This window comes from Pteropus vampyrus, unplaced genomic scaffold (assembly GCF_000151845.1).
Source record: "Pteropus vampyrus isolate Shadow unplaced genomic scaffold, Pvam_2.0 Scaffold37, whole genome shotgun sequence".
NCBI classification, from domain to species: domain Eukaryota; kingdom Metazoa; phylum Chordata; class Mammalia; order Chiroptera; family Pteropodidae; genus Pteropus; species Pteropus vampyrus.
This window is the reverse complement of record NW_011888818.1, coordinates 6,038,376-6,052,716: the sequence shown is the minus strand read 5'-3', so window position 1 is coordinate 6,052,716 and position 14,341 is coordinate 6,038,376. Positions and strand designations below refer to the sequence as shown.

General features: G+C 44.0%; 1 protein-coding gene across 2 annotated transcripts in view; it reads right to left on the bottom strand.

Moving 5' to 3' along the window:
• Positions 1-14,341, bottom strand: part of TACR1 (tachykinin receptor 1) — a 250,379-nt gene that overhangs the window by 156,158 nt on the left and 79,880 nt on the right. Inside the window, exon 2 of one of the 2 annotated variants that reach the window (XM_011358084.2) lies at positions 3,879-4,548. In XM_011358084.2, the coding sequence (XP_011356386.1) occupies positions 3,879-4,267 (389 nt within the window). In that variant the 5' untranslated portion in view covers positions 4,268-4,548. Of the gene's footprint in view, positions 1-1,331; positions 1,834-3,878; positions 4,549-14,341 lie in introns of those variants that run through there. The other variant, XM_023529447.1, reaches the window with a different exon arrangement.

Genomic DNA, 14,341 nt, shown 5'->3' with positions numbered 1-14,341 from the left:
TTGCATAAACGGAGGTGTACATGAAACTTAGAAATCAGCATTTGGACACCACTGCAAAGGAAACATAGCTTCCTCTGATCTTACAAGTGCTCATTCACTATAGAAGCTGAAAAAGACCATAAATCAATTGTAAATCATAAACAATCTTTATATAAAAGGGTTTAGTAGGTGGGGAAAATTTTTTTTTTGAAGTTTTTCTCCCAGCTCCTTCTTTGCGTTTTTCACATTTATTTATCTTAACGAGGCCATTAAAAAACCCATTTTAAAACCACAGTGGCAGGTGTTTTAAACATACTTCCACTTCTCCAATAAACATTTAACACTTGTGCTCACATAGATATACACGTGAGAGACTTAGAACACTCACAAAAAAGTGAATACAAATAGAGCTGTGCTCTACTAATCAATTTTCCATCAGGCCACCCAAGGGGGCATTCATTTCAGAGCACAAGCCCCAGTGTTTAAAAATGACAACCTTTTCACTTTCGGTCAGCTTCTGAAACCCCAACCTGTTGGTTGTAGGAAAGAACAAGCTCTCAATTACCTCTGCCAAGCATGTTTTTCTCTGTAGATACAGACAGCCTAAAAACATCAACCTCACATTATGAGAGAAATTGAGAAAAACTCCTGAGTAAGCTCCTTATCTGTGGAGTTCCTTAAAAGTGGTGTAGCTGTCTCTTATTCCTGAATTAGAACTCCTAGCAGCACAGGGGAAGCTGAATTAGAATTCTGAATATTTATGATTCTAATGAAACACTCTTCACATCCAAATGATATTAGAAGATTGAGGTGGGAACAGAAAGTCCCTGAATCTTCGAGGAAAAGTGAAAAATGAGAAATTTTGGCTAAGCGTCTTAAAACTGGAAAGGCACCAAGAGGCTGCCCAGCAGAAGCAGGCCTGCAGGGCTTTACAAAGCCCCAGGCAGGTACCTGCCCCTTGGCCAAACCCTGGGTATCCCTTTCAGGATTTCAGGGCAAAGGAGAGAAGGAATATATAGAAAGAAGCAAAGCAGGAGTTGAAAAGAGTGTCTGGGAGATGGGTAGAGAAGGGATGAAGAAAAGAGGGTTAAATGATGAAAAAAGGGATGTGTGTGAAGAAACAGAGACTGGTGATGGGTGAAAAGGAGGAGAAAAGGAATGAGGAAATAGAAAAAGAAAATAGTGAGATAAGACAAAGTCCCCCATCAACAACTGGCTGTCAGTAAAAACCCATCTACAGGTGACCACCCTCCTTCCACCTTGAACCAGGCATAACTCAACCCTGCAGCCCCATAGCAAAGCCATCGTCCTCTGTGGATACTTTCTCCAGTTCCCCAAAAGGGCAAACTCACCTATCGAAGGCCACGGCTGTCATGGAGTAGATACTGGCAAAGACGGCAGCGATGGGGAAGAAGTTGTGGAACTTGCAGTAGAACAGGCCATAGTACCACTCATTGCGGACAGCGTAGGTGAAGTTCACCACTGTGTTGAATGCAGCCATGGAGGCCTCCGCGAAGGCCAAGTTCACCAGGAAATAGTTGGTGACTGTCCTCATTCTCTTGTGGGCCAAGATGATCCACATTACCACCACGTTGCCCACCACGGAGGTCACCACAATGACCGTGTAGGCAGCTGCCCAAAGGACAATTTGCCAGGCTGGCTGCACGAACTGATTGGGCTCCGAGGTGTTGGTGGAGATGTTTGAGAAGAGGTCTGAATCAACCGGGAGAACGTTATCCATTCCTCCGCTAAGGGGTTAAGCTGTCCTCTATATACGCACCCAGTTTGCAGCAGGGTCCCAAGGCCGTACCTGGGGTCAGAGTTCCGTTTAGCCAAGACAAGAGGGCTGCAGGATCTTTCTGGCAGAACTGTTTCCTTGCAAGCAGGAGATTTGGAGCTTGGAAGATGAAGGCTTCTAATGCACTGTCTTTCTGCACCTCGTGGCTCTGAATTCCTTTACTTTCAAGCTTCAGGAAGCATTTGAGTTCAGAAATCTGAAGACACCATCTCTCCTGCGTTGGGCTGGAAAAGGGGGGAAATTTTCTGTGGGTCACGGTTCCAGGAATCAGGAGACCCCCGCCCTTCTGCACCTGCTGCTGCTTGCAACTCCTGTCCCTCCTGCCTGCAGCAGGGAAGGCAAAGCCCTGTACTGCCTGAAGACTTGGGGGCCAACGAGGGTGCTCGTCACAGCACGACCTGTAAAAGTTCTGAGTCTATGGCTGGGATTCTCTGGTACCGTGTCCAGCTAGAAATTTTTCCTTTGCTTTCGCTGCCGCCGCTGCCGCCGCCACCGCCGCCACCGCCTGCAGCTCCGCAGGCGCCTCTTGGCTTGTGTCCTGCTCGGTTTAGGAGTTAGCTGAACCTTCGCAGACTATGCGCGACGTTTTTATAACCCGCTGCAGAGACGTCACTGGGAAGGGGCAGTACCTGGGCTGCGTATTCTCCAGTCCCGGTGCGCAGCGAGGCAGCTGCACCAGCTGTTGGCAACTGTCTCACTTCAGCGTCGCAACCACCACGCCTTTTGCAGCTACCTGCTATGGGAGTCGGCAAGCTGGGAGTCCCACGCTCTCCGCCAGGGGGCGCTAGTACATGAAACTTAGAAATCAGCATTTGGACACCACTGCAAAGGAAACATAGCTTCCTCTGATCTTACAAGTGCTCATTCACTATAGAAGCTGAAAAAGACCATAAATCAATTGTAAATCATAAACAATCTTTATATAAAAGGGTTTAGTAGGTGGGGAAAATTTTTTTTTTGAAGTTTGTCTCCCAGCTCCTTCTTTGCGTTTTTCACATTTATTTATCTTAACGAGGCCATTAAAAAACCCATTTTAAAACCACAGTGGCAGGTGTTTTAAACATACTTCCACATCTCCAATAAACATTTAACACTTGTGCCCACATAGATATACACGTGAGAGACCTAGAACACTCACAAAAAAGTGAATACAAATAGAGCTGTGCTCTACTAATCAATTTTCCATCAGGCCACCCAAGGGGGCATTCATTTCAGAGCACAAGCCCCAGTGTTTAAAAATGACAACCTTTTCACTTTCGGTCAGCTTCTGAAACCCCAACCTGTTGGTTGTAGGAAAGAACAAGCTCTCAATTACCTCTGCCAGGCATGTTTTTCTCTGTAGATACAGACAGCCTAAAAACATCAATCTCACATTATGAGAGAAATTGAGAAAAACTCCTGAGTAAGCTCCTTATCTGTGGAGTTCCTTAAAAGTGGTGTAGCTGTCTCTTATTCCTGAATTAGAACTCCTAGCAGCACAGGGGAAGCTGAATTAGAATTCTGAATATTTATGATTCTAATGAAACACTCTTCACATCCAAATGATATTAGAAGATTGAGGTGGGAACAGAAAGTCCCTGAATCTTCGAAGAAAAGTGAAAAATGAGAAATTTTGGCTAAGCGTCTTAAAACTGGAAAGGTACCAAGAGGCTGCCCAGCAGAAGCAGGCCTGCAGGGCTTTACAAAGCCCCAGGCAGGTATCTGCCCCTTGGCCAAACCCTGGGTATCCCCTTCAGGATTTCAGGGCAAAGGAGAGAAGGAATATATAGAAAGAAGCAAAGCAGGAGTTGAAAGAGTGTCTGGGAGATGGGTAGAGAAGGGATGAAGAAAAGAGGGTTAAATGATGAAAAAAGGGATGTGTGTGAAGAAATAGAGACTGGCGATGGGTGAAAAGGAGGAGAAAAGGAATGAGGAAATAGAAAAAGAAAATAGTGAGATAAGACAAAGTCCCCCATCAACAACTGGCTGTCAGTAAAAACCCATCTACAGGTGACCACCCTCCTTCCACCTTGAACCAGGCATAACTCAACCCTGCAGCCCCATAGCAAAGCCATCGTCCTCTGTGGATACTTTCTCCAGTTCCCCAAAAGGGCAAACTCACCTATCGAAGGCCACGGCTGTCATGGAGTAGATACTGGCAAAGACGGCAGCGATGGGGAAGAAGTTGTGGAACTTGCAGTAGAACAGGCCGTAGTACCACTCATTGCGGACAGCGTAGGTGAAGTTCACCACTGTGTTGAATGCAGCCATGGAGGCCTCCGCGAAGGCCAAGTTCACCAGGAAATAGTTGGTGACTGTCCTCATTCTCTTGTGGGCCAAGATGATCCACATTACCACCACGTTGCCCACCACGGAGGTCACCACAATGACCGTGTAGGCAGCTGCCCAAAGGACAATTTGCCAGGCTGGCTGCACGAACTGATTGGGCTCCGAGGTGTTGGTGGAGATGTTTGAGAAGAGGTCTGAATCAACCGGGAGAACGTTATCCATTCCTCCGCTAAGGGGTTAAGCTGTCCTCTATATACGCACCCAGTTTGCAGCAGGGTCCCAAGGCCGTACCTGGGGTCAGAGTTCCGTTTAGCCAAGACAAGAGGGCTGCAGGATCTTTCTGGCAGAACTGTTTCCTTGCAAGCAGGAGATTTGGAGCTTGGAAGATGAAGGCTTCTAATGCACTGTCTTTCTGCACCTCGTGGCTCTGAATTCCTTTACTTTCAAGCTTCAGGAAGCATTTGAGTTCAGAAATCTGAAGACACCATCTCTCCTGCGTTGGGCTGGAAAAGGGGGGAAATTTCCTGTGGGTCACGGTTCCAGGAATCAGGAGACCCCCGCCCTTCTGCACCTGCTGCTGCTTGCAACTCCTGTCCCTCCTGCCTGCAGCAGGGAAGGCAAAGCCCTGTACTGCCTGAAGACTTGGGGGCCAACGAGGGTGCTCGTCACAGCACGACCTGTAAAAGTTCTGAGTCTATGGCTGGGATTCTCGGGTACCGTGTCCAGCTAGAAATTTTTCCTTTGCTTTCGCTGCCGCCGCTGCCGCCGCCACCGCCGCCACCGCCTGCAGCTCCGCAGGCGCCTCTTGGCTTGTGTCCTGCTCGGTTTAGGAGTTAGCTGAACCTTCGCAGACTATGCGCGACGTTTTTATAACCCGCTGCAGAGACGTCACTGGGAAGGGGCAGTACCTGGGCTGCGTATTCTCCAGTCCCGGTGCGCAGCGAGGCAGCTGCACCAGCTGTTGGCAACTGTCTCACTTCAGCGTCGCAACCACCACGCCTTTTGCAGCTACCTGCTATGGGAGTCGGCAAGCTGGGAGTCCCACGCTCTCCGCCAGGGGGCGCTAGGCGGCCTCGGAGTAATTGCTCCAGCTGAGGTCTGCAGCTGGAACCACAGATGCACCAAATGGAATGGAATGGTTTGCGAAAGAGCTGTAGTGGTTGACACTCAACTTCCTGGGAGGGCAGCCTTGAGCGTTGCGACAGTTCTGCAGAGGCGCCTGCCTGTGGCTCTGGGAGTCGGGCAACTATGGGGACGACATGCCAGCGCTGCTCTCCCGGCTGCTCTCCAGTCCGCGCTCCATTAGGAAGCTTGCTCTGGTGGCTATGGAAAAGCAAGAGGCGAGGACCACTGGTTCTAGGAATCAGGAGACCAACCAAGTTGTCTGGAAAACAACTTTCCCGAAGTCGTGTTTAGAAAACACCCCTAAAATACCTAGTACCTTTCTCTGGCGGGCCGATCCCCTGGGAAGCGGGGATATGTTCCAAGCTTTGGGGACACCTTCTCCTCCACCCTTCGCTCCATGAAACGCTCCAGCTGAACTCTCCAGATGAGTCCCCACGCAGGCAATGGGTACTGTGCTGGGTTCCCTTGATGAGCGCAGGAGCCACTCATAAGCAGTGTGTCACCCAGACGCGCGGCTCTGGGCCCTCTGCCAGCACTCGCTGCGGCCTCGCGTTCGCTGCCTGGGGACCTGGAAGTCTCCGCCTCTGCGCCTCCGCGCCTCCTGGGCTTGCGGGCCTGGGAGAGGATCTCGGTGGCGTGCGGGTGCTCTTCGTCTCCTGGCTCCCAGGCTTGCCTAGGGACTGGAGGTCTGCTCGTCTTTCCTCCCTCCCCTCCACTCCTGCTACCCCTCCCCGGCGGGCTTCGAAGCCTGAACTCCCCCCAGTCCAAGGCCTTTTCAAATCGCCGAGCTGGCGCCGGGCACTGAGAAGAGGTGGGAAGGGCTCGCCCGTCTGTGCGAACCGTTTTGGAGAAGCGGAGATAGGCTGAGGTTTGGAGCGCATTCCAGCCAGACTGCCATCGAGATGCGGTTTCGTCTGGACTCGAACCTTCATAGTGTTTCTGGGGGCCATCTACTCCTCTGCCTGCGATGCCTCCCCTCCCCCTCGCCTTCACTGCGGTGACTTGGACCTGTGGGACGCGGGCGCGGATGGGTAGCACGCTAGGCTTGTGTGAGTGGAAGCCGGGACTCTCCCGGGAGCCGCCTTTACGCACTAGTCCCGCCTGCTTGCGCGCCTTTGCCGGGAGAGCGCTAATTCAGTCTTTGGAAGCGCTTTAAGGCGTAGAGATTTATTGCACTTATTTATGCCGCGCTAAAATCGGATCCTCTCTCGGGGGTGGGAAATCTACTAGTTCATTCTGGTTTTGTTGAAGCCTGAAATTTCAGCGTTTATATGAACCGTACTTTGTATTGCCGGGTCCTCTAGGCACCCCTAAACCCCAATGAGAAAACTCCAGTGATGCCTTGAAGAGACCAGTGCCCCTTTATTTGGGTGGGGGGAGGGGCAGCAAAGGAATCGACTTCTCTACCACCCTGGATCTCTCATTGCTCCTTCCATCCCCTAACAGAGCTGAGAGAAAGGGCGTGTGCGTGTCTATCTTTAATTTTTCCTCTAAGCTGTATAAAGTTGTATTTCTCTTTTCCTGTTAAGTGGAGGCAGACTGACATTTTCTAAAGCACCTTTCCTCAAAATTTTTTTTAGTGGGGAGGAAGAAAGTAAATAAAATCCAAACTTAAAAATTAGGATTTATCCATTTATCCTCCATTAATAGAGAGAGTTGATATCTTGAGCCAGGTGCTGTGCCGGAGATACAGCCAAGGCAAACACAGTCGAATGAGGGAGAAAGAGACAATTAAGTACACAAACTGACAGTATTATGATAAGCAAAGGTACTAGACTCTGCATGAGAGGAAAAGATGGGGAAGGGGGAAGGAACAATGAGGGCAACCAAGAAACATGATAGAAAATCACATCCGTGGAAAAGCCTGGAGAATGTGTTAAGGATGAGAAGAAGCCAAGGGTGAAAGGGAGAAGAATATTCCAGATAGATGTTTTATGTGTCAAACTATGCCACTCTGCTTAATGGTCCACAAGGACAGCCTAGCTCACTTAGAAGAACACCTGCATTCCATACTTTGGTCTTCAAGGGTCTGTATTCCCAGTGCTGACTTGTGGGTAAGGCTAACCTCAGGACTCTCCTTCCTGCTCCTGAGTCTTCAGGGCAGGTAGCCATGTCCTAGAAATATGTATGACTGGCTAGAGTTAATTTCTTTCACATACATGCACACATACATACATACACAAAGCAAAGCATGTTTATGATGGGTTCACAATTTTTTAAAACAGCACGGTAGCAGAAGGTATCCTTGGTTTACATACGTGCTCAGAGGAGGGAACTTTTCTAGCATTGCCCCTTCTATGGAGACTTTCTTCCCCACATAGGGATAACTTTGCACAAATGTACGGACAAGATACTATATATATATTTCTTCCTCCAAACGTTGATATTTTTTCCTGTATACTTTTTTCCTCAATCCTCTTTTTTACTGAACTCCCTCCTTGACACAAGACACAGGCCCACCAGTCTCAAAGGAAATCCTGTTGACAGCTTAGTAGAAATCAATCCTTATTTGTCCAAACTCTTTAATACTATACAAAAGAAATACAAACACTACCCATACATGTAAGTGTATAAAAATACAGGATCTTCACTATTGTCTGAATTTTGTTTTTCTCACTGAAAACATTGTCTGGATGCTTCAGAGTCAACAGATACAGATTTAACTCATTCCTTTCAATGGCTAAATATTATTCTTATGTTATGGATGCACCATAATTAATACACTCCTTTCCCTAATGATGAAAATTCACTTTGCTTCAAGTTTTTGCTACTAAAAACAATGCTACACTAAACATTTTTACATATGTCTCCACAGTCATATTTTATTTCTATGGGATAGATTTCAAATGGAATTGCTAGGTAATGGATTATATTTATATTCATATGCATATATACCTGTGTTGTATATTTCTATTTCTATTTAATGTAGCCATATTGCCCTTTAAAAGAGTATGACATTGTTACATTTTACTAGCAATTAAATTACCCTTTTCTCTACATCTACTCTAGTAATAAGTATTAAAGGTCTTTTTTAGTTTTGTCAGTCTAAAATATGTAAAATATAACATTGCTAATAGCTAGTGTTTATTTTCCTGACTACGAGAGAATTCGAACTTCTCAGGATTTTTTTGGCTGTATAGATTTTCCTTTCTATAAATTGCCTATCCATATCTCTTGTCCCTTTTTCTGCTGGATACCTTTCCAGTCATTTTTTTGTTTGTTTGATGAGTGCTCTTTGTATATTATAGGTACAAACACTTTGCCCATCATGGATATTTCAAATATTTTTTCTAATGTTATTATTTATCTCTCGATTTATATATTTGCCATAAAACCTTAAACAATGCTTGTGTAGCCTGTATTTGCTTTAATATCATTTGGGTTTTAATAACATTTTCGTTTTAAAAAGTCTCTCCAAATCTTGGCTTTTTTCCCACACAGTCTCCTAGATTCTCCTGGCAGCTTTTTATTGTTTTATTTTTTACATTTAGGTCTTTAATTCACCTGGAATTTATTATTTTATATTATGTAAAATGTTTAGTATAATTTTTCCCTATATACTTAGCTAATTTTCACAACTCCATTCATTTTCCTGAGGAATTCAATTATTATTCTTGTCATAGATTAAATTTTCAAATATATGCAATCTGATATTTATATTCTCTAATCTCTCACAATCAATTTGTCTATTCTTATAGTAACACCACACACACACACACACACACACACACACACACACACACACACACACACACTTCTGTGCTTCAGCCAGAAAGTAATGCATATCATTTCCACTCAAAATCTATTGGCTGAATTAGTCACAAGGCTCTGCCTGATTGTAAGGGGGCTAGGAAGAGTAAGAGATTGTGTGTGTGTGCGTGTGTGTGTGCGTGTGCGTGTGTGTGTGTGTTGTGTATGAGAGAGACAGAGAGAGAGAGAGAGAGACAGCAAGAGGCTTCTCCATCTATTCTTTCCTCTCAAGTCCCAAATGATGCAGCTACAAGACAACAGGTTTTGATCATCTTGAACTCCTGAGTGACTATATAACATAGGCCTCTTTTAAATCATTAGTACCTGTAGCATGAGCAAGAAATGGATTTTTGTTGTGTTAAGGCACTAGGGTTTGGGGTTAATTTGTTATCTACTATAATGTAGCTTATTCTGGCTAATACAGGAATAAAATATTCTGATATCTGGTAAGGCAAGTTTACCTGAGTGTTATTTTCGTGCTTTTCTTATCTATTTTGGGGCATCACATTTAAACTTTAATTCAATTTTTAAAAAGCCAAACAAACTGCATCAGTATTCTAAATGGAACTGCCTGGAATTAATTTAATTTTCACAAAATTAACATTTTTCATATTAAACTTTTTTTCATTCAAGAACGTGGTATGCCTTTCCATTACTTCAAGTCTTGTTTTATAACTTTCAGAAAGATTTTATAATTTTGGTTAAAATAGAGATAGTATTTTGATTAAATTTATTTCCATGTATTTCATTTACAATAGAAACAAAAACTACAAAATACATGGAAATAAATTTAATCTCACTTTTCTATCTTTATTGGGTTTTGGTGTTAGTGTTATACATCAAAAAGTAAATTGAGAAGCATCTCATTTTTAATCATGGCCAAAAATATCAGTCCTGGTTACTGAACCAGCAGCAGTAATGTCACCCAGGAGCTAGTTGGAAATGCAAATTATAGGGCCAATACAGAACTACTAAACTAGAATCTGCATTTTAATACAGCCCTTGGTGATTTGTATGCACATCGAAGTTTGAGGAACTTAAAATAGGTCTAGTGTTTTCCAAATTTCTCAGATGACAAGAATCTCTTGAGTCGCTTGTTTTATAAGCTTATTATCATGTTCCTTTGAAAATTCTGTTTTGGTAGGTTTGAGTTCGGGTTCTGTGATCTGTGTTTTTATCAAGTAATCTGGTCAGTCTTCTCTTCAAGCAAGTTTTGGAAATATGTGGGTTTTAAAATTTTAATGCCCATGTGAAACTAGGTGAGTCCTTTCTTCATCTCTAGGAAATTTTCTTCCAGTATTTTTTTAAATCATTATTTTTTTCCAACAATCCCTTTTTCTCATTTTGGAACTCTTGTTTTTGACATGAGAGGTCTCCTGGGTCCATCTTCTAAATGTTTTAAAAATTATGCCTGACTAGGTAGTGACTAGGATTTTAAAAAATGAAATAACAGAATAGAAAATGTCAGCATGCATGACACGTAGCGCAAAGTTAAGTACTGTTTTGTGAAGTTTTTATTTCCATTACAACTCTCTCTCTCTTTTTTTTTTTATTAACCGTAGATCGCAGTTTAAAAAAAAATGTTCAAAAACGGTTCCATACACTTTTAAAAAATTTCTTCATGGTCTTTATCTTTTTTATATTTCTGCTTTGTGCTCAGAGATATTTCTTGCACTTGATCTTCTAAGGCATTCCTTTGGGTCTTTTAATACAGACGCTGAATATTTTAGCCAAAATGTTTTTGTTTGGTTTCTGAAGATCATCTTTTCTTTTTCTGCACTTCAATCTCCTTAAGGGCACTTACTGTTAATGTAATGTTTTATTCAGGTGTTCATCTATCTTTTTCAGCTGCTCTCTTACCTGAGCACATTTTCTGATTGTCCAGCTTTGCATTTTCTGGCTAGTAGGCACCCTTGCTTAGATTGCTGCGTTTTTTTTTTATTGGATTACCAGGGCTCAGGCAAAGGGGTCAGAGCATCCTAAACAGTGGGCCTTTAGAGACTCCTTAGGTCAAGAAAGAAGTGGGGGAAGAGGGTTGGCCACTCTCTCCCCTCATACACTGACACAGGCCTCAGAGTTCTGCTGTGATACTGCCAGGAAGCCTCCTTGCCTTCCATTCTCCCTGTTGCTTTCTACCTCAGAGGAAGGCAGACCTGGCTCATCCTTTCTGTTCATCCTTTCTGCTCATCCTTTCTATTGGGCAGTAGGCACATATTCTGGTACACCAGCCTGAGGCAGACATCAGGCCTGTTTTCATATGTCTGAGTACCCAGGCTCCTCTGCCTTAGTCCTCTCTCTGGGTTTCCACCTATTCCCCAGCAAAGCCCAACCTGCAGAGGAAGCTCTCCTCAGTTCTGTTCTCTCGATAGAGCCCCAGGGCCCACTTGTGTCTCCCAGCAGCTGTTAGCGCCTGAAGCCATTGGCTGATGAAAGAAGACATAAGAATTGGCTGAAAAAGGGAGGGCAGCTGCATTTTGGCCCCCATAAACCAGGATCCCCTGAAGCCACTTGTGTGGAGGCAACCTCTTCTCTCCTCCAGTGTTGATTAGTTATGCTTTGTCACTGGCTCCCTTTCTCACCAGTCACCTCACAAGGCACACTGTCTGGTATACATTAGATCTCTTTCAAATTAGATTGTTAATTCTCTGAGGGCAGGAACCATATTATTCAACTGGTCATTTGCTAGTCCTCCCTTCCATACAGTGTTTTGCCAAGAGTGGATGATTAATATATCTGTATTAAATTGGATTGAATTGCCTGAAAATGGTTCAATTTAGAAAGGTGGTATCAGGCTGGGAGGCAACAACAAATCAGAAATGATCAAAGTGTAAATCTTCCCAACACCAAGTGATAAAAAACATTAATAACAATAACAGGAAGTGGGAGGAAGGGGAGGTAGCTAGCCCTCAGACCAGACCATGCTGTCTATCTGCCAAACACTGTTCTACATGTTTTATACATCGTCCGTCACTCTACTTGATCTTTTGTCGGTACTTCTAACTTCTAACAACATGAGTACTACAATTATAACTGTAAAGGATGAGCTTCCCCTCCCACTTCTCCAGGGACTTGAAACATTTATCTCAATCTAGCCATTTTCCATACAGCCCTCGCTCCTCATGGTGTTCATCTATTGAGTTGTGAGACTCCTCTGAACTGAACTGAAGGGGTTGGGAATGGGTAATGTGATCCCTCAGCCAGAGGAGGGACAGAAGCTGGGGCCTGTCTGAGGAGCTCCCATACAAAGACTTTGCTTCTTCAAGGGAGACGGACATCAACAGCCTTTAGCAAAGTAATGACCTAGGAGTTGTCCAAGGTGGTTTTGGAGAAGGAAGTTGGTCATAAAAAGCCTTGAAACCAATTATTTTATTTTAGCTGAACTGGTTGAGAGTTGTTATTCCAATAAGAATTGCAAGAAAAAGGCTGAATTGGAGCAGAGAGAGGCAGAGAGAGAATGGGGGGCGGGGGGGGCGGGGAGAGGGCACAGTGGGTGCAGTGATATCCATGAAAACAATATAATTGTGAATTTCTGAGATGGGAACCAATTAACAGCATGCACAGGGCTTGTAGTCTTTTACTGTATCCATGTGGGAAAATTTTAAAGGATAGTAAATATGAACAGCTGAAGAAGATGCAGAGGGACTATGAGAGTCTAAATGTTTGCAAGCAGAAAAGAAAGGAGAAATAAAATAAAAAATAGACATTCCTCTCTAAAGACTAAAATTCTAGCTAATGTATACAGGGTGGATGAAAAATTAATAAATACAGATGTTCCTCGACTATGTCCCATAAACCTATCATAAACTGAAAATGTAAGTTGAAAATTCATTTAATATTACCCAGTAGAGCACTGGTCCTTTACATTCATGATCATGTGGCTGACTGGAGGCTACAGCTCACTGGCGCCCAGCATAGTGAGAGAGAATTGCACTGCATATCGCTAGCTCAAGAAAAATCAAAATTCAGAATTCCAAATTCAGTTTCTACTGAATGCATATTGCTTTCACACCCTCATAAAGTCAAAATATCGTAAGTTGAACAGTCATCTAAGAAAGAAACTGTCTGTATATCAATTATGGTTCTTTTTTTGCTTCTTTCCCCAGGATTTATGGCTTCTATGTTACATCCTATCTAGGTGAGAACGATGAATATATAAAAAATGTGTCATCTATGTTTCACACATATAACATTTAAAAGGAACTCAGGCTTGATCAACATTTTCATATGCTGTCACTTTTTTTTAAAGTATAAGACATTAACAAGAAAGAGAAATAAAAGGTATCTGGAGAGAAAAAAATGGCATAGATGATAGAGGCTCTGTTCATTCCTCTGGCAACCAAATCAAAGTTGTGATAGTAACAAGGAACAAAGAGCAAGGAAAAATCACCTAGGATCTAGATGAACAAGCTATACAACTAGGGAGAAATCTAAGAAATCACCCTGCAATTGGCAGAAGGTAGGACAGGATGAGGACACGAGGCTGCCCCAACTGGAGCAGCTGAATGGGACAGAGGTTATACTGCAGACAGCAGCCGCAGATGCCTCTTAAAGGGGCCGTATCTGTGAACGGACTTCCATGGTGACGGACCTGCTCACTCTGAGCACCAGTGCCAATTTGGCTGTGCAGGGACTTAAAAGGAGAAACTGAGTTGTCGGAGTGAGGGCAGCAGTGAGGCCCTCTAACCAGCAGAAGTGCCCGCGGTATCTATTGTTTCTCTGTTGAGCACTGCTCCCTCCCAGTGTGCAGACTCAGCACTGCCATAGCAGAGACGTCATCAAACTGGGTAACAGAGGTTGCTCTACCTAGAGGATTCTCTGAAACTCTACCTCCCCTAACTTGCGGCCCCACTTCCAGGTAGTCAGGTGCTCCTTGCTGAGCAGTGCTATGACTCACACTGGTGGCAGCTGGCCTTGGTTTCAGTGTGGCCTTTTGAGGCAACTATAAGCACAGCATCTGTGGATTCCTTGCTGAATCTTAATAGGTAGCCCCAGAGGGGCACAGGCAGGGGCTAAATTTGGCTTGCAGCTGAATCCCTCTCAGGACTGTGCCATTGGACTCCTATTACACAAAACTACACTAATAAGACCGGGAGACTTAGAAGCTTTGCTTAGTACATAGAAACAGACATGGAAAGGCAGCCAAAATGGGAAGGCAAAGAAGCAGAAACCACATGAGAGAATGGAACAGAGATCTAGAATTAATGGAGTCAAGCAATCTAACAGACACAGAATTCAAAACACTGGTTATAAAGATGCTCAATGAACTTCTGAGAAGGGTAGATGAATTCCGTGAAAACTTCAACAAAGAGATAAAAAAACATAAAAATGGAAATGGAAATTATAAAAGAGAACCAGTCAGAAATGAAGAACACATTATCTGAGATGAGAAGTATATTAAATGGAATAAACAAAGTGAATAAA